Source organism: Jaculus jaculus, chromosome 11 (assembly GCF_020740685.1).
Source record: "Jaculus jaculus isolate mJacJac1 chromosome 11, mJacJac1.mat.Y.cur, whole genome shotgun sequence".
NCBI lineage: Eukaryota > Metazoa > Chordata > Mammalia > Rodentia > Dipodidae > Jaculus > Jaculus jaculus.
The window spans coordinates 110,604,723-110,622,937 of NC_059112.1; the positions used below are offsets into that span (position 1 = coordinate 110,604,723).

The 18,215-nt window shown below is 45.0% G+C and overlaps 1 protein-coding gene across 1 annotated transcript in view; it reads right to left on the reverse strand.

The window, feature by feature from the left end:
- The window catches only part of Pdpk1 (3-phosphoinositide dependent protein kinase 1), a 97,336-nt gene that overhangs the window by 16,191 nt on the left and 62,930 nt on the right, over positions 1-18,215 (reverse strand). Inside the window, exons 8-11 of the mRNA XM_045130132.1 lie at positions 8,346-8,414; positions 7,991-8,087; positions 6,802-6,975; positions 2,909-3,126 (exon numbers count right to left, since the gene is read on the reverse strand). Of these exons, the coding sequence (XP_044986067.1) occupies positions 2,909-3,126; positions 6,802-6,975; positions 7,991-8,087; positions 8,346-8,414 (558 nt within the window). The remainder of the gene's footprint in view (positions 1-2,908; positions 3,127-6,801; positions 6,976-7,990; positions 8,088-8,345; positions 8,415-18,215) is intronic.

Here is an 18,215-nt window from a genome sequence, read left to right on the forward strand (position 1 = left end):
CAATCCTCCTACCTCTGCCTCTCGAGTGCTGGGATTAAAGGAGTAAGCCACCACACCCGGCTTCCAAATAAATATTTTTTAAAAGAAGAAAAAAAAAAAAAAAACCTTAAGAATATGGGTGTGCTAGGGCCTCCTGCCACTGCAAGCAAACACTAGATGCATGTGTTATGTGGTGCATCTGGCTTCAGTACTAGGGAATCAAACCTGGACCATGCAAGTTTTGCAAAATTAAAGATGTTATGAATAAGCCATATGGAAACCTACTTCTTTGCTAGCTAAATAATATATATATTAAAAAGCAGAATTGGGGCAAAAGTACCCTATCGTGGTGGAAGATGTTGTGCTGAGAAGCTGTTAGAATGTTAAAAGAAAATTTCCGTACAGGGGTAGAATATCTTCCAGCAAGCTGTTAGTCAGGGTGGTCCCTGAGGTCCTTTAACAATACTGGCTATTGCCAAGGCTCTTGGTTGCCCACCAAAACTAGATGGTAAGAAGCCCCTACTACTGAAGACTCCACATGCTGCAGGTAACTGAGAAATCACACTGGAGCTGAGCTGGACGTCTTTCTATTGACTGGCTGTCAGGATGCTGCAGAGCTATGCAGCCTGTTGGGGGAGAAAAATGAATGGTCTTACCAGCAGTAGAAGCTGCAAGATTTGTGGATGGACAGCCAGGCCAAATATAACAACTGCTGCGATGGTGGTATGCCTGTTATGGAGGCAACCTCCTACTAGTCTTGGGCTAAAACAGGGGCCACATCCATCAATATCTCCCTAAATTAATAACACTTATACAATTTAACCTATACTGACTTCACTCTCTGATGGAGAATCTGTTTTCCTCTTTCAGAAGGTAGCAAGCCCCAAAGAGATACACCACTCCTCACATCTCAGTCAAGGCCCAGGTGAAACTACAGAGGAATTGGGGAGATGAGCAAGAGTGCTGCTTCCATGGTGACTCTGACAATCAGTGCCAGGGTAAAGGAGACAGATCCTGAGGACACTCAACACATACCAAAGCAGAAATCCAGAGGCTCCTGAGAGCTTATCACTGAAGTAGACTTAAAACACACCCACCAAGGCTTAGGGAATTTTGTGGAAGAGAGGGCAGAAAGATTGTAAGAGCCACAGTTTGAGCTATCATGCCCAGAGGCACTGCATTCCCCCAGTAACTGACTGCTGCTCCCAGAACACATAACCTACAACCCCATGGGGAATACCAACAGCCCAACTGAGGGAGGGGCCCCTGCAGACTGGGGGCAGGGAGAAGGGAAAAGATGGTACCAACACATGATGGATCCAAACAGAGTTATGTTCTAAAAACACAGGGGTAGGGGGTAGGAAGAGGGAGGAGAAGAAGAAGGAAGGGGCACCAGGCATGGTGGTGCATGCCTTTAATCCCACACTCAGGAGGCCAAGGTAGGTGGATCACCGTAAATTCACAACCACCCTGAGATTATACAGTGTGAATTCCAGGTCAGCCTGGGCTAGAGTGAGACCCTACCCTAAAAATAAAATGATTCAAAGTAGGGCTGGAGAGATGGCTCAGTTCTTGCTCACAAAGCCTGACCACCTGTGCTTCCTGATTCTCCAGTACCTACATAAGCCACATGCACAAAGTGACACATGCTTCTGAAAATCATTTGCAGTGGTAACAGGCCCTGGTTTGCCCATTCTTTCTTTCTCTTCTTTTCTCTGTCTGCTTGCAAATAAATAAAGAAAAATATTTCTTTTCCTAATATTTATATATATATTTATTTATTTAAGAGAGAGAGAGAGAATAGGAGTGCCAGGGCCTCTATCCACTGCAAACTCCAGATGCATGTGCCACTATGTCTATCTGGCTTGCATGGGTAGTGGGGAATTGAACCTGGGTCCTTAGGCCTCGCAGGCAAGCACCTTAACCAATAAGCCATCTCTCCAGCCTTGAATCTTTTTTTTTTTTTAATTATTTTATTTATTTTTTCCGAGATAGGGTCTCACTCTAGGTCAGGCTGACCTGGAATTCACTATGTAGTCTCAGGGTGCCCTTGAACTCAAGGTGATCCTCCTTCCTCTGCTTCCCTAGTGCTGGGATGAAAGGTATGTGCCATCACAGCTAGCTATTTTATTTTATTTTTTATTATTGACAGGTTCAATACTTACAGTAAACCATGATGATTCCCTCCCCTTCCCTCCCCCACTGAATCTTTTTTAAAAAAGAAATTTGGGGGGCTAGAAAGAAGGCTTAGTGGTTAAGGCGCTTGCCTGTGAAGCATAAGGACCCACGTTCAATTCTTCCGATCGCATGTAAGTAAGACACAAAAGGTGACATAAGCACACAAGGTTTTCACATGCACACAAGGTGGTACATGTGTCTGGAGTTTGATTACAGTGTCTGGAGGACCTGGCACACCAATTTTTATTCTCCCTCTCTCACTCACTCATTCACTCACTTACTCAAGAAAAGGCCAGTATGTTGGGCTGGCCTCAGGGGGGAAGAAAAGACTCAAAATGTATAAGAAAATAAAAAACAGTCAAAAGATATACAGTACCTCAAAAAGTCAACACAAATAGCTCATAAACATGGAAAAGTGTCTGCCTGAGTACAAATGAAAACTAAAAGCACTACAATTATCTCAATGTCTTGGGGAGCACCCCATTTAGTCACAGAGATTCTGCATCAGCATATAGAACATCCAAATGCCTGGAAGAGCAAGGAACCGTCTGCAGCCTTGTCTATTAGTGCTGGAGCACCGGAGCACCCCAAATCCAATGAGCCCCAGCCCAGCAGCCTCCTAAACAACTACTTCTGACCATGCCCAGGAGGGTAGTCCTGTACAGCGCTCACAGCACGGGGAAGGCATAGCAAGGTTTCCCACACTCTCTGCATTTCTAGACAGAAGAGTGCTGAAGCCTGTAATTCTTACCAAGGGTTTCCACTGGCCTGCTTCTCCAATAACAACCTCTTTTCATCTTCGGAAAACTGTAAGTCCAGTTCAAAAGAGTTAGTGTCCAAATCATGGATGTACTGCTCTATGTTGCTGCCCGACCTGTGGGGCAGGCTGGCATCCACTGTAGAGAGGGAGTGGGAGGAGGAAGACGATGACACCTGCATGCAGCCAAATTGGCTCAGGAGATTGTCGTACTGCAGGGAGGAAAGAAAAATCTCCCTTAATTTGCCTTTAGAGTCAAAGATCCCACACACACTGTCCATGCCCACAGCCTGCTCCCAACCTGGTGAGCTCACACATGCTGCCAAGGAAGGGGGCCCAACTATCCCTTTGCGTAGGTAGAGGTGGATTCTCTTCAGACAGCCATCTGGCCATTGAGCCAAGGCAAAGCTAGACCTTGTGTTATGGAGCTCTCTTCTGATAAGAACTAAGGTCAGAGAGGGGAGACACCCATCTTCACTAACATGGAGAAGGGACCTGGGTCCTTCACTCAGCACAGAATTGGCAGGGTGGCAATCGCTTAGGTCTGCTGGCCCAACGTCCAGGCTCTGGCATGAAAATCAGTGCTCATGCACGCTTCTTTTAATCCTGATGTCTTAGGGTTCAGTGTCTTAAGAGACACTACTTTCTTTTTTTTTTTTTTTTCTTCCCGAGGCAGGGTCTCACTCTAGCTCAGGCTGACCTGAAATTCACCATGTAATCTCAGGGTGGCCTCAAACTCACAATGATCCTCCTACCTCTGCCTCCGAGAGCTGGGATTAAAGGCGTGAGCCACCACACCCAACTTACATATTTTGATTTGGCTTACCACACTAGATTTTTAAAAAAATTTTCCTTATAATCTAAGTAATACTCAATTAAATTCCTGTCATTCTAGAGAAAACTACAAATCAAGGGTAGACACAGAAAGCAGAGCTATTCACAAAAGTACCACATGGACAGAGTTCATGTGCTGGCTCACCCCTCAGACCCTGACAGAGCCAAAAGGCCTCTATGTAGCACAGACCTAGGCAAGCAGGGCTACCCTGGGCAGCTGGTCACTCTGACCCCACCCCAGAGTCCTGACTTCATGCCCCAAGTCTCCAGAAAGCAAGCCCTGGCTGCCACCCCACAGAGGCCAGCCCTCACCTCTGCACATCCTTCAGGCCCATGCTTACTGCCTCACTTGCTGCCTGGCCCTCTCTGGGCACATTTTCTCAGCTCTGTAGGAGCCAGAGCCCACTTTGCTGACTTCAGAACCCCACCCTCAGCCCTAGCACAGTTTGCACTTTCTCCCTAAAGGCTCCACAGTATGAGACTACCTCTGCATCAAGTCTGCAGAGATGAACACAGGGTCTTTACTAGGGATCACAAGAGGTTCAGAGCCAACTACCATTGTGCCCACTTCTGACACAGAAACTGAGGCTCAAAAACTAGCCCAGGGTCACACTCCTCCTGTAACCAACACTGAATTCAGAACCAACACAATGCTGCCTCTTCTCTCTCACTTAGCTGTTTACTTATTGCCATGACCATAGCACACTGGGCCACTCCTTCCCCTGGACTCCTGCTCACCGTCCACAGCTGGCTCCTATTCCATCCCAATCTTCACACTTTCCCTCAGCAGCCCAGTGTAAGACTAGGCCCATGCAGGATGCATGAGGAAAGGTAACCCTGGGAGTGTGAGATGCAGCCAGTGGGCAACAGGAAACTTCCCACTCTGCTAACCTTTCACGGACCCTTCCTAAGAAGCCAACCTCGATCCACTCCAAAGCAACAGAGGCCAGTGACAAGCATCACTGTCAGCAGGGAATTAGGATACTGGGCACCTGCCCTCCTCATCCCTGATTTCCTTTCCTGCTGCAGAGCATGCCAGACCCTCAGAGGAAGGTTCCCGCCCACGGGAGGGAGCATCTAGAAAGCAGGCTTCCCCAGTCTTGGCACTCCCCAGGCCTAGTCTTACTGTCTGAAGGAAATTTTGGCACAGGTAACTCTCTGCTGTGATGCTTCCTGACCTCAAACCACACTGGAAGAGCCAAGGAGCTGCAACCTGGAAAAAGCAAGCTGATGACACAGTCATATCCTTCTGAACACTAGAGCCCAAGTCTGCAGATGTTCAGGTTCATGTGTATATATATGTACATACACAACCACATGCAGTTACATACACAAGCACACATTCATGCAACCTGCATGAAGAGAAGCTCCTGCATTTTGAAATCAGAGACACTAGAGCCAATTATAAGCCCCCTTAGAACTCAACAACAAGAACAGAGCACAAAGCCCATAGGCTAAATGACTATCTGCCAGGCCTGGGTGTGACTTCTGCAGGAATGACAGACTTAGCAGGGAGGGCACTTAAGCCCTACCAGCTCCCACTGACATGCCCCAAAGGGACATCATCTATCAGAATTTTGATAATGAAAAGGTATTGCTCAGCCAGGTGTGGTGGTGCACGCCTTTAATTCCAGCAGAGGTAGGAATTTTGCTAGATCAAAACCACACCTCGACACAACAAAACAAAAAAAATAAATAAAAAATAAAGGAGGGGTACAGGTATCATTCAGCATGTGCAGCAGAGGGACTTCTGGCTCTGGGCCTGAATTCTCTGCTGTGGGCATGCCATGGGGAAACAGGCCAAAGTCAATACAGTTTATCTCTCTTGAATTTCAGTCCCTCAAGTGTAGGAACAAAGGGAATTTTAGGGAGAAAATTTAGGGGATATGTCAAACAGCAGGCACGAGACATAGAGAACTTTTAAATTTAGCTTTGAAAGACTTTTTTTTTTTTAAGACAGGTCTAACTAAGCTGGGCGTGGTGGCCCATGCCTTTAATCCCAGCACGTGGGAGGCATAGATAGGAGGATTACTATGAGCTTGAGGCCACCCTGAGACTACACAGTGAATTCAGACCAGCCTGAGCTAGACCCTACCTTGAAAAAATTAAGAAACAAACAAAAATACAGGTCTAATCAACCTTGAACTTGTAATCCTCCTGCTTCAGCCTCCCAACTACTGGGATTACAGGCATGCACTACTGTCCCCAACTATAGCTGCTTTGGAAGACATTTTCATAAAAAGCTAGTGTTGTTCAATTAGAGTGGAACTCCATGCTTAATTTCTGATTAGAGTAAGCCAAGATGGGCTGGAGAGATGGCTTAGCGGTTAAGCACTTGCCTGTGAAGCCTAAGGACCCCAGTTCGAGGCTCGATTCTCCAGGACCCATGTTAGCCAGAAGCACAAGGGGGCGCACGCATCTGGAGTTCGTCTGCAGTGGCTGGGTACCCTGGCGCGCCCATTCTCTCTCTCTCTCTCTCTCTCTCTCTCTAACTGCCTCTTTCTCTCTCTGTCACTCTCTAATCAATAAATAAAAATAAACAAAAAAATAGAGTACGCCAAGAAACCAGAAAGATGGACTATCAATGATAATGAACAGTTAAAGCCACATCTAAGTATGGGGTTACCATGGAGAATGATGGCAGGAGTCTGGGTGAATGAGAGTGGAGGAAACAATTGTGGCTTTCTCAGCTTTGTTTGCCTTTTGTGTTTTGTCTCCCATTTTTAAAGATAGGAATTATGAAGAACAAAATATATTTAAGACAGGGTCCAGATCCTTCTTATTCCCCCCACTAGGTGAAACTTTTCACAGCTGAGGAAATGAGAACAGGGATCAACTCACCCAAAGCATGTTGGCCACTTACTCAGCACAGCAGTGTTCAACTATCAACAGGGTAATAATACTGGCTCACATTTAATCAGTCATCACACAAATCAGGATGCTGTGACACATATGAATGAAGTACCCATATGCCAAGAAGCCACATTAGCATAGCATGGCAAGCAGAATTCCTCTCTGCCCAGGCTACCCCCACCCCATGAGTACCAGCTTACGTTGCCATAGCAGTCCTCATCGTCCTCCGACATGGCTGGCAAATAAGCTGTGAGCTTCGGGGGCGTCTGCTGGTGCAGATTTTCCCACGTGATGGACTCAAAGAATGGATGAGCTTTGAGGGGCTCATACCCTTCCATCTCTTCACAGCCTAACCGCTTTGTGGCATCTAAAACCTTAAATGACAGCCAAGATAAAGCACTATCAGGGTTGATGTAATTCTGACCACAAAAAAAAAAAAAAAAAAAGATTTGTTGTGTGCAACCCTTCTGGACTCTCGATGCTTGCTAGAAGGAGTGGAGGCACTGTCACTCCTCTCCATCACCGGGACAGCAGGGACCAATCAAGGTTCTTGCCGCACCCAAATGCTCTAACCCTTTCCACCCACAGGTAAAAACAGATCTCTTGCAGACAGCATCAGGAAGTATCTTCTTCAGGATATGGAGAGAGAGCACTTGCTTGCAAAGCCTGAAATCCTGGGTTCACTTCCCCAGTACCCACATAAAGCCAGATGTACAAAGTGTCTAACATCAAAGACAACAAGGAGGAGTTTGCACAGCCTTCAGATACCCAGTGGAATGTCATGTCTCTCAAAGCCTAGGGCATACTCACTCCTGGGCCCACAAGATGATTAAGCCTACTCCTCAATGAAAGAGGAAAAGGAAGGGACAGAGACCAGGAAGATGGCTGGTAAGAGCCTACCCATGGAGGCACAAATGGCCCTAGTCCCAAAGAATCAGGAAGCAGAGAGGTCAGAGTCCAAAGCAACAGGGCTGGGATGTTCTCAACAGAAATGGGCACACCTTTCCCAAGTATCTCTGCTACCTAGCTTGATCTTTAAAGTCTTCACATGGCTTACTCTAAAGTTGACACGTACAAGTATCACTGAATTAAAATTTATACAGCCATTTGACACAGCAATAAACACAGTGGACCCAGCAGCAATGAGTTAAAGTATGATTCAATATTATGAATACACGCAAAGAGTAATTTTAGCCTGATTAAAGTTAAGAACCAGGCCCATGAAAGGAAAGTGAGGAATTATAATGAGATGAAATGAAGTTATAACTGTCTACTCTAAATGCAGCTTTCCTTTAATAAAGGAGCCTCCCAGGATATTCCTGATCATGAAGTCAGAGGACAAGAGGGTGGCCATGAGAGCCTCTTGTACAGGAAATTCAAAGTACTTACCAAGAGCTTTTCCACAAGGTCCCTTGCCTTAGGGAAGAATTTTTCTGGGAAATCATATTCCAGCTTAATAATCTTCTGAAATATCAGGTATTCATTTCTGTGAATTAAAACAAAACACCTGTCATTTGTGCAAGGTTCTTCAAATCTCCAGTACAAGATGCACATTAACAGAACCACCCAGTATTGTCTGTGCCTCCAACACCAATTACAAGCCCCTAACCCCATGTACTTGTACAGGATAGTGGAAGCTCCTCCCTAATTGGCAGCCCTGTTCTTGCCCTCCCACTAGCTGTTGGCAGTGTAGTGCACTGTGATGGGCTCAGAGACTTGGGAGCTACAGGCTCTTGTTTCTTACCCGGCTCTGAACGGTGGGAGTCCTGCCACAAGCTGGTAGATTATACATCCAAGAGCCCAAAGGTCTGAACTTTAAGGTAGGAAAAAGACAAAGAAAAATGGCATGGATACAATGTAAGTCACAAGCAAGGTTCATTTTCCAATTTCTGTCAACACCAGCCCAGCTTCAGCGTCCAGTGTTCTGTTTTGAAGAACAGGTTTGTGGGAGGTCTGAGGAGTCTCCCTGGGTCCTGGCCAGAGGGTCCTACACTTAACAGCGCCACCCGCAGGTGGTTCAGTGGCCCTCACAGCACTGCCACCTCCACAGGGGTAGCAATTTCCTTACATGCCCTTTCTCATGCTGAAAGGAGAGCAGCATACATTGCCAACATCATGCCATGCCAGCCTGCTGCAGAAGAAACAGGGTAGGAAGGTGAGGAAGAGTGCTACCAGCTTATCAACCTTGGGTGCAGCTCCAGACAAACATCCTTCTCTTGGTGCTGAATGGTGGTGCTGGAAGAGCTGGCTGCATTACTGTAGGGCAGTGCTGTCATGATTAACAGAAATGCTCTCCTACCCAATTCATGCTCACCCCAGGGCAGGCATGAGAACATGCAGTATGCGGGGCGGAGAATCACTCTCCCAGGATTGTGCAAAGAAAGTCCTGCCCTGCGGGATGTGGTGGCACACAACTTTAATCCCAGCCTTCAGAGGCAAAGGTAGGAGGATCGCTGTGAGTTTGAGGCTAACCTGGGACTATAGAGTGAGCCTGAGCTAAAGTGAGACCCTACCTTAAAAAATCCAAAAAAAATTTTTTTAATTTCCTGCCCCTCCTTTACAACATTTGGACCATTCATTCGTTTACCTATTTATCTGTTTATTTTTAGGTGTGTGTGGCAGGTGTGATGTATTCATGTGTGTATGTTAATGCACTCGCCTGCAGCACCATGTCCTGTGGCCAGAGAATATCCAGTGCCCCTTCTATCACTCACCCTTGCAAAAATCTCTTCCTGATTCCAGAACTTGTGGTTTGTGATTCTCCTGTCTCAGCTTCCCACAGGATTGGGATTTCAAATATACAACACCACCCCCATCAGGTATTTACATGAGGTGCAGATATTCCAATTCTAGGGGCCTCAGGTACCTTACTTGCTCAGTAAGCTAAGTTAGGCACTGAGTTTTATCTCTAGCCCTATACACTTTAAAGTTAATTGTGTTTTCTTTTGAAATTGGGACACATACATACATACATCTTTTTTTGGGGGGGGGGGATTTTCAAGGTAGGGTCTTGCTCTAGCCCAGGCTGACTTGGAATGCACTGTGTAGTCTCAGGGTGGCCTCGAACTCATGGCGATCCTCCTACCTCTACCTACCTCCCAAGTGCTGGGAGTAAAGGCGTGCGCCACCACGCCCAGCCCTTTTTATAATTTTTTTTTTTTTTTTTTTTTTTTTTTTTTTGGTTTTTCGAGGTAGGGTCTCACTCTGGTCCAGGCTGACCTGGAATTAACTCTGTCATCTCAGGGTGACCTTGAACTCATGGCAATCCTCCTACCTCTGCCTCCCGAGTGCTGGGATTAAAGGCGTGCGCCACCACACCTGGCTCCTTTTTATAATTTTTAAAACTTATTGATGAGCACAGGAAGCAAATAAGTATGAGCACACGAGGTCTTCTTACCATTGCACAGAAACTATAGACACATAAACCACTTTGCGTATCAGGCTTTTACATGGGTACTTGAAAACTGAACCAGGACCAGCTGGCTTTGTAAGCAACTGCCTTTAACCACTGAATCATCTCCCCAGCTCTTGAAACAGGGTCTTACTGTATTAACTAGGCTGACCTTTAACCCATGCAATCTACCTTCCTCAGTCTCCCAAACAACTGAAACTACACGCACATGCCACCATGCTAGGTTTGGATTATTCATGTTTTTGTTTGTTTGTTTTTGTTTTTCAAGGTACGGTCTTGCTCTAGCTCAGGCTGACCTGAAATTCACCATGTAGTCTCACGATGGCCTCTAACCTCAGCAATGTTCCTACCTCTGCCTCCTGAGTGCTGAAATTAAAGACATGCACCAGTGCACCACCACACCTGGCTCTTCTTTTTTCTTTTTTTATATTTTCTTTTTCTTTATCTATTTGAGAGAGAACTAGGCGGGGGGGAGGAGCATACGGGCCTCTAGCCACTGCAAATGAACTCCTGATGCATGCACCCCCTTGTGCATCTGGCTTACATGGGTACTGGGGATTCAAACCTGGATCCTTTGGCTTTGCAGGCAAGTGCCTTAACTGCTAAGCCGTATCTCCAGCCCTCATCTTTTTATTTATTTATTTATTTATTTGAGAGTGAGACAGAGGGAAAAAGGCAGAATGAGAGAAAATGGACACACCAGGGCCTCTAGCCACTGCAAACAAACTCCAGACACACGTGCCACCTTGTGCATCTGGCTTATGTGGATCCTGGGGAATTGAACTTGGGTCCTTAGGCTTCACAGGCAAGTGCCTTAACCACTAAGCAATCTCTCCAGCACTCTCTTTTTGTCGTTGTTGAGGCAACCCCAACAGACTGCCTTTTTTAATGTGAGAGTAAGAGATGGGGGCGGGGGGATTGGCACACCAGGGCCTCCAGCGCTGCAATTGAACTCCAGATGCATGCACCCCTTTGTGTACTTTGCACGCTTATGACACTGTGCATGGAAGATGGATCCTTAGGCTTCACAGGCAAACACCTTAGTTGCTAAGCCATCTCTCTAGCCCTTCATGATTTTTATTCATTTGAAAGTGGGGGCATGGGGAAAGGAGCATACATGTACCACTTTGTGCATCTGGCTTTACATGGGTACAGGGGAACGGAACTTGGGCTACCAAGCTTTGCAAGCAAGGTATTTCTTCAGCCCCAGACTATTCATCTTAAAAGAAAACAGTACCACTCTGAATGTGTCTTGGTGGTTTCCAGAATGTAGCTTGATGACTCAGGTTCTCAGCTATCAGGGACTCTGAGGCTACCCTCTTACCTATAATAGCACTTTTCTGGCATGTTTTCAGCTCACAGAGAGGAACTCAGGGATCTTATTCCCTCTAAGTCCTGCCTTCCATTCCCAGCTGTCCCCAAGAGAATACTGGTTGTACTCTGGGCTGCTGACAACAGTACACTATCATAGGTGTGACAACTACCATTCTGAACAACAGGCCAGCTATAGGACTCAAGCCTTGTGGAAAAGGTTCTGTCCTTATCTCCATATCACCAGCACCAGTGGGAAGGAACAGGTGAGGAACTGGATGGAGATTTGGTGTAGAATGCAAATCAGAAACAGAGTAACACTGAGAAACCAAGCTGTAGCTGAGCTGGAAGCCTCTTCCTGCTGTAAAGAGCTTTGCAACCTATTGGAGAAAAGTCATCAATGGTCTTAACCAGCAGTGGTCTTTGCAAACTTTATGGATGGACAGCCAAGCCAAACATTACAACTGGTGCAATGGTGACATGTCTGTTACGGTTACCAACTGTTCTCTGGATTTGAAGCCTGCTCCATGGGAGAGCATTCATGCTTGGTACTGAAAACCTAATCAAAAGCCCATATAGGGCTGGAGAGATGGCTTAGCAGCTAAGGTTTTTGCCTGCAAAATCAAAGGCCCCAAGTTTGAGTTCTCTGGACCCATGTAATCCCGATACACAGGGTGGTACATGCACCTGGAGTTCATTTGCAACATCTAGAGGCCCTGGTACGCCCATATTCTCTCTCTCTCCCCCTCCCTCCCTTCGTCTTTCTCTGCCAATAAATAAAAAAATTTTTAAATAATTTTTTTTTTGTTTTGTTTTTCAAGGTAGAGTCTCACTCTAGCCCAGGCTGACCTGGAATTCACTATGTAGTCCCAGGGTGGCCTCGAACTCTCCACAATCCTCCTACTTCTGCCTCCCGAGTGCTAGGATTAAAGGCGTGCGCCACCATGCCTGGCTTAAAAGTATTTTTTTAAAAGCCTAATAAACACAGAAATCAGTAGCCTTCCTATATACTAACAACAAACATGCTGGAGATGAAATAAAGAAATTACTCCAACTCACAATTGCCTCAAAAAAAAAAAAAAGTACCTTGGAATAAACCTAACAAAGGAAATGAAGGATCTCTACAATGAAAACTTTAAAATACTCAAGACAGAAATTGCAGAGGACACTAGGAAATGGAAAGACATCCTATGTTCTTGTATTGGAAGTATCATTTTTGTGAAAATGACAATCTTACCAAAAGCATTTAATGCAATCCCCATCAAAATTCCAATGGCATTCTTCATGGAAATAGAAAAAATAATCCTAAAAGTAATTTAGAAGCACAAAAAACCTCGAATAGCCAAAACAATTTTTTGTTTGGTTTTTTAAGGTAGGGTCTCACTCTAGCTCAGGCTGACCTGGAATTCACTATGTAGTCTCAGGGTGGCCTTGAACTCATAGTGATCCTCCTACCTCTGCCTCCCGAGTGCTGGGGTTAAAGGCGTGCACCACCACGCCCGGCTACCAAAACAATTTTGAGCAACAAAAATTAAGGCTGGTGGTATCACCATACCTGACTTTAACCTATATTACAGAGCGATAGGTAACATAACAGCCTGGTAGTGGCACCAAAACAGACATGTAGATTAATAGAACAGAGCAAAAGACCCAGATGTAAGTCTGGGTAGCTATAGCCACCTGATCTTTGACAAAAATGCCCAAAGTACTCAATGGAGAAAAGACAGCCTCTTCAACAAACGGTACTAGGAAAACTGGACATCTACATATGGAAGGTTGAAAATAGATCCTTGTCTCTCTCCATGCAAAAGAATTAAGTCCAAATGGATCACAGACCTTAGTATCAGACCTGAAACTCTGAAACTGTTAGAGGAAAAAGTAGGGGAAACCCTTTAACATACTGAAATAGGCAACGACTTTCTGAATATAACCCCAGTGGCTCAGGAAATAAAACCACTAATCAACCACTGGGACCTCATGAAATTACAAAGCTTTTGTACAGCAAAGGACACTGTGAATAGAGCACAGAGGCAACCTGCAGAATGGGAGACAATTTTTTCCAGCTACACACATCTGACAGAGGATTAATATCCAGAATATACAAAGAACTCACAAAACTAATAAAAAATCAAACAACCCAATTAAAAATGGGCTATGGAACTAAATATAGAATTCTCAAGAAATACAGATGGCATATAAACATCTAAAGAAATGTTCTACATCCTTAGCCATCAGGGAAATGCAAACTAAATCTACTTTGAGATTCCATTTCACTCCTGTCAGAATGGCTATTATCAAGAAATCAAATGACAATAAATACTGGTGAGGACGTGCAAAAAAGAGGAACCCTTCTACACTGTTGGTGGGAATGTAATCTGGTACAACCATTGTGGAAATCAGTGTGGAGACTCCTGAGTTAGCTAAAAATAGATTTGCCATATGACCCAGCTATACCCCTCCTAGGCATATATCCTAAGAGATACTTGCACATCCATGTTTATTGCTGCTCCATTCACAAAACAGCTAGGAAATGGAATCAGCCTAGATGTTCCTCAACTGATAAGTATGTGGATAATGAAGATGTGGCACATTTATACAATGGAGTTCTATTCAATGGTAAATACAAATGAAATTATGAAATTTGCAGGGAATGGATGGACCTGGAAAGGATAATACTTAGTGAGGTAACCCAGGTCCAGAAAGCCAAGCACCCCATGTTCTCTCTCATATGTGGATTCTAGCTACACATTCGGACTTGTATGTGAGTTGGAATAAAACTCAGTAGCAGAGTCTAGTAAGCTAGAAAGGGGCTATGTGGGAGGGAAGAGAGGGGAAATTTTAAGGGGATGGTATTGTATGCATGTAAGCAGAAGAACAGATTACTGGGGATGAAGAGACCTAACGAGGTCAGGGGAAGAGACTGAGTAAAGAAAGGGTGGGGGAGAATGAATCAAAATCTGAGAGTATGAATAAATCATATAAAAACCTACTTTTTTGGATAGTGGCACATCCAGAAGCCATAAGTTGTTACTAGAAAATTTTCAGTGCCAGGGATGGGATACTTTCCAGGGAGTTGTTGGCCAAGGATGCTCCCAAAACATTGCTGAGGCTCTTGGTTTCCCACCAAGAATAGATGGTAAGACCCTACTGCTGAAGACTCCACATGCTTAGGTTGCAAGGTCACTGAGCAATCTTGCTGGAGCTGAGCTGAAAACCTCATCCCTGTAGACCAGCTGACAGAAAGCTGGGAAAAGCTATGTTGCATGCAGCTTCATAGAAGAGACAGAAGTCATCAGTGGAGATAAACAACAGTGGACACTGCAAGCCTTAAGTCTGGCCAGCCAGGCCAAATGAGCCAATGGCTACAATAGTGGTATGTCTGTTACTGGGAAAACCAACTGCTCTCTAGCCCGCTCCATGGGAGGGAATATATGCCAGATACTGAAAATCTGATGAGGGAAGTCATGAGCTCTAGGAGTGTAATGCCTGCTAGAGTCTGGCTAAATGCACACATTATGCTCACCAAACTGCCCAGTAAGCACTTTCCTTAATATTCATACCCACAACACTCTCACTTTGGTTAGAAAACCTTCTCTCTTCAGAAAGTGGTGACCTCTGGGACTACTCAAAAGACACCAAGACAACTGAGAAGAAGTGACAGAGGAGTATTCAGCACTGAAACAACTCTATCACACCTTCCAAAGCTCAGGGTCCATTGTGGAAGAGGTGGCAAAGTATATAAGAGCCAAAAGGTAGGGCTCCTTATAATACATTCTTCCAGACACAAAATGGCCTGGATACCCATGACCTTGTAGTGTCTGACACAACCTACACAAGACCAGTATAATAGGACGAAAAGATGATGACATCAAAACAAAAGAGAAACTGATTGAGAGGGGAAGGGGATATGATGGAGAGTGGAGTTGTGAAGGGGAAACTGAAGGGGGGGGGAGGGAATTATCACAGTTTATTATTTGTAATTACAAAAGTTGTCAGTAATAAAAAAAAAGTTAAAAAAAACACTGGAGAGCCGGGCATGGTGGCACATGCCTTTAATCCCAGCATGTGGGAAGCAGAGGTAGGAGAGGTGCTGTGAGTTCAAGGCCACCCTAAGACTACATAGTTAATTCCAGGTCAGCCTGGACCAGAGTGAGACCCTACCTCAGGAAAAAGAAAAAAAAAAACTGGAAAAACTAGGAAAAAAAGAAATCTGAGTCACAATAGGTTTAACAGTAACAGGAACTTGAAAATAAGTTCATATTCAACTGGTAACTCTCTCTGGGGTTTCTTTTCTTTTTGTTGTGGGGGTGGGGTGTGGCTGAGGCAAGGATTATCCTGAACTCCGGATCCTCCTGCCTCCACTTCCCAAGTGCTGGGACTACAGACATGAATCACTACATTTGGCTTCTAATTTACTAGGTTATCTTTTCTTTCTTTCTTTCTTTCTTTTTTTCTTAGTATTTATTTATTTGAGAGGGAAGAAGGGAAAGAGAATGGGAATAGAAGGGCCTCTAGCCACTGCAACAAACTCCAGGCATGTGCACCATGTTGTGCATCTGGCTCTACGTGGGCAGGGGGGAAATGAACCTGGGTCCTTTGGTTTTGCAGGCAAGCACCTTGACGACTGAGCCATCTCTCCAGCCCCGTCCCCTTTTTTGAGGTAGGGTCTCGCTCTATCTAGCCCAGGCTGACCTCCAACTCACAATGGTCGTCCTATTCTGCCTCCCAAGTGCCGGGATTAAAGGTGTGTGCCATCATGCTGGGGGAGGTGGGGCCGGGAGGGGGGGTGGGTGCACCAGAGCCTTTAGCTATTGCACACCAACTCCAGATGCATGCGCCACTTTGTACACCTGGATTTACATGGGTACTGGAGAATTAAACTTGGCAGGCAAGCACCTTAACCACTGAGACATCTCTCCAGACCTTCTTGGTTTTCTTTAGTGCTTCATCTAGTTAAAATAGATAGCAACACAAAAATATCAAGCAGCAAAGCAGCCACTATCAGTGTGAAAGCAGAAGAGAAGACCAAGGTGAGCTCCAGGTAACCCAGCATTATCATAGTCCTGGAGGGCAAGTGCCTGTGCTCTCCTATATTAGGCACACCAGCAGCACCTCAGAGTCCAGCATAGACGGACAGCTCAATGAATGATGACCTCATGCAACAGAAAAGTTACAGGTGGTAAAGATGTGTACAGATAACTATGAAGACTCCAGAGCCAGGTATAGTGGTGCACACCTTTAATCCCAGCACTCAGAAGCAGAGGCAGGAGAACTGTAGAGGTAGGAGGACAGCCTGGAACTACATACAGATTGAGTGCCAGAGGTCAGCCTGGGCTAGACTGAGACCCTATCCTACTTCAAAAATAATAATAACAAAATAAAGACTCGAGAACTAATCACACCAAGACCAAATTCAAAGTAGCTATGCAATATGACTAGTCATGTATATAAACCGCCAACACGTAAAATATACAAAAAAATGACTAGAAAAAAATTTTGTGTGTGTGTGAATAGGTATGAGGTGTTGGTTAATCTTGACTGTCAACCTGACAAGATCTAGAATAACCTCAGAAACAAATCTCCTAATCATGTCTGTGCAGGAGTTTCTGGATTAGGTTGACAGAGGTGGGAAGACTCACCCTCTCTGTGGGCATGACCATCACAAGGGTACAAATCCCAAAATAAACAAAATGAGCTGAGCACCAGCATTCACCGCTCTCTGCTTCCTGACTATCCACGAAACATGGCTAGCTGCCATGCCTTCCCCACCATGAAGAAGTGCACTCTCCGGCTGAAGGCCAAAATAAGGCCCTCCTCTCTTAACTTGCTTCTTATTTAGTCACAGCAACAAGGAAAATAACTAGTACAGATGGAGACTTATTTTCCAACAATTTTTTACAATATATAGGTATCACACTTTAAAAAATCAGAAAAATGGTCTAGAGAGCCGGGCATGGTGGCACAACCTTTAATCCCAGCACTTGAGAGCCCAAGATAGAAGGATCCCTGGAGTTTAAGGCCAGGCTGAGACTACATGGTGAAATCCAAATCAGCCTGGGCTAGAGTAAGGCCCTATCTCAAAATAATGATGATGAGGAAGAAAAAAGGAAGAAGGAAGGAGGGAGGAGGAAGAAGGATGAAGGAGAAAGGAAGAAGGAAGAAGAAGCTGGAGAGGTAGCTCAGTGGTTCAGGCCTTTGCCTGTAAAACCTAATGATCTGGGTTTGATTCCCCAGTTACCCACATAAAGCCAGTTGCACAGATACATCTGGAATTTGTTTGCCGTGACTAGAGGCCCTGGCATGCCCATTTATTCTTATTCATGCATCCTCTCCCTCTCTCTTTCTCTCCTTCTCTGTGTGTGTTTCTCTCTCTCTGCTTGCAAATAAAATAACTAATTTTTTTAATCAGAGAAAGGTTCATTTACTTTAATAAGCATCATATGATCTAAGAATTAAATACCAAAAAAGAAATAGTGGGGCTGGAGAGATGGCTTCGCAGTTAAGGCTCCTGCCTGAGAAGCCACAGGACCTAGGTTTGACTGTCCAAGACCCACCTAAGGCAGATGCACAAGGTGACACCTGCATCTGGAATTCATTTGCAGCGGCTGGAGGATCTGGCACACACAATCTCTCTCTCTCAAATAAACAAATAAATAAATAATTTTAAAAATATTTTTTGTTTATTTTTATTTATTTATTTGATAGCAACAGACAGAGAGAGAGAGAGAATGGGTGTGCCAGGGCCTCCAGCCACTGCAAATGAACTCCAGACATGTGTGCCCCTTGTGCATCTGGTTACATGGGTCCTGGGGAATCGAGCCTCGAACCAAGGTCCTTTGGCTTCACAGGCAAGCACTTAATCACAAAGCCATCTCTCCAGCCCCAATAAAA